Source organism: Aplysia californica, unplaced genomic scaffold, assembly GCF_000002075.1.
Source record: "Aplysia californica isolate F4 #8 unplaced genomic scaffold, AplCal3.0 scaffold00067, whole genome shotgun sequence".
NCBI classification, from domain to species: Eukaryota; Metazoa; Mollusca; class Gastropoda; order Aplysiida; family Aplysiidae; genus Aplysia; species Aplysia californica.
Genome location: NW_004797337.1, coordinates 1,449,293 through 1,451,416, shown reverse-complemented (window position 1 = coordinate 1,451,416; position 2,124 = coordinate 1,449,293). Strand labels below are relative to the sequence as shown.

General features: G+C 38.5%; 1 protein-coding gene across 1 annotated transcript in view; it reads left to right on the top strand.

Annotated features, from left to right (window-relative positions):
- The window catches only part of LRRTK (leucine-rich repeat receptor tyrosine kinase), a gene marked incomplete at its 3' end in the record, with an annotated part of 149,291 nt that overhangs the window by 145,634 nt on the left and 1,533 nt on the right, over positions 1-2,124 (top strand). The window contains 1 exon segment of the mRNA NM_001245993.1: positions 1,117-1,190. Within this exon segment, the coding sequence (NP_001232922.1) occupies positions 1,117-1,190 (74 nt within the window).

Here is a 2,124-nt window from a genome sequence, read left to right as displayed (position 1 = left end):
GCGGGGGGTGGGGGGGTCCGAGACGAAAAGAGACCATAAAAAACGTATCTGGTGACTCAACACAACACCATTTAATAAGTAGCTCATCTTAGCATCTATTTCAACTAAACTTTGCACAACTATAATTCGACCAAGAGGACGTCAGATCTATTGATATGAAGAAAATCAACTCTGGTGTTGAAGAATAGTAAAGTTTTTTAAATGTCAACCAAAATGTTATAGTTTCTTTAAAATCAATCGTAATGATTAATCATTAAAGAAAGCATTTTAAAGCTGATATTGCCGTGGACCCTTTCAAAGTGCATTGTTTTCCTTTGGGGATTTTTTAAAAGACAAAGTCTACGAAAAAAATTCAAAAACAATCAAACAGTTGAAACTCAATGTTGAACAGGAGGTCTAAAGAATCAAGTCAAAACTGACCAAAGGGTTATTCAAAATTATTTCAAATAATGTATTCAAGCTTGTAGGCCTACGGAGATAAAATAATATGGTCAACACCTGGAGCATATGATTTAAATAGCTTTCATCTTCCCTGAGTTTGTTTGATTATGTCCGTTTGAAATAAGTTATGGGTTCTTTAATAAACAAATGTAAACTTCATCACGGTTGATTTTTAAGAAGTTATAGAATCTTGCGTTTTACTCAATGCCAGTCGATGTTCTCCATTCTGTCAAATTTAATGTCCCCGCAGGTGAATTAATTTTCAATGTGTTTTGTTGAGGTTTGAGAGAGGAAGAGGAGAGATAGAGAGAGGGGGAGAAGAGATAAAGAGAGGGGGAGGAGGGATAGAGAGAGGGGTGAGAAAGAAAGAAAAAACAAAAAAAAGACAGAAAGAAAGAAAGAAAGAAGAAAGAAAGAAAGAAAGAAAGAAAGAAAGAAAGAAAGAAAGAAGGGAAGAAAGAAAGAAAGAAAGAAAGGAAGGAAGAAAGAAAGGAAGGAAGGAAGAAAGAAAGAAAGAAAGAAAGAAAGAAAGAAAGAAAGAAAGGAAGGAAGGAAGATGTATGTGGAGAGACAAAAGAAAAAGAAAGTAGAAGAGGGACTGAAAGAGAGCACATGTGCGCATATAAAAAGAAGAAAGAAAAGTTTGAAACTTATGCTGTTGTTGTTTTTTTCTGTATTTCAGAACAACTTCGAGATTTGCACGAGAACGGCTACCGACTATCAAAACCCCCAGCCTGCCCGGAGCAACTGTAAGCTCTTAGATTTGTTCATGGACTTTACTTGTTGTTGTTGTTGTTGTTTTTGTTTTCATATCCCTTTAGCTTCGAGCATTTCGCTCTTGGCAGCGCAAATGCCTCCCTCAAGTAGCCATATGTCCTTGTCGTCTGGTCAACACCAGAGTAGAGCAGGCTTAATGGACTTTACTTAAATCTGTGCGTTAAATTTGCTATTTCCTGGCTTCTTGACTTGCCAGGAAAGGTTAAGTACGGGAAAGTGGCCTTAATAGGGATGGGATTACTGGAAACAGAAGGGGAAATGAACGGGATAGAGGTGCGGGGTGGGGGGGGTCTTGAAATTAGGCCACTTGCGAGAGTAAAATAAACCCATAGACTTGTTGAATTATACTGACCAAGATCGTGCACTGTCGTATCCCCCCGCTCTTTGTTCTCCATAAAAAGTTCGCTTTGCTGCGAAGTAATCTAGGCCCTATGCGCGCCTCATCGCCCAAATGACAGGAAAAACATTACTCTTAATATCGTCGAGAGTACACGCCCCCTACCCCTCCCCTTCCGGTTTTTGTTGTTTGTTTTGTTGTTTTTGTTGTTTTTTTTGGTTTGTTTGTTTGTTGTTTTTGTTTTGGTTTGGTTTGGTTTTGTTCTGTTTTATGTATTATTATTTTATTTATTTTTGGGGGGGCTGCCATTCATTTGGCTCTAAACTGAGAAAAATGGTGCGCTCCATAATGAACCGGAATCATGACAGAATACTCAGTCACGGATATTATAATACAAATCTTTGGTTAAACAAGAGAATCGTCTGTCTCTTGTAAGACTAGCCTGTATGACACGTATCTTTGTCTCCTTTTTCCCTACGTTATTCTGGGGTAAAGACTTTTAAAGTATTCTTCAACCCAGAATATCGAGTGAAAAAGGGGGAGGGGTCGGGGAGAAGAGGGGGGGGGGA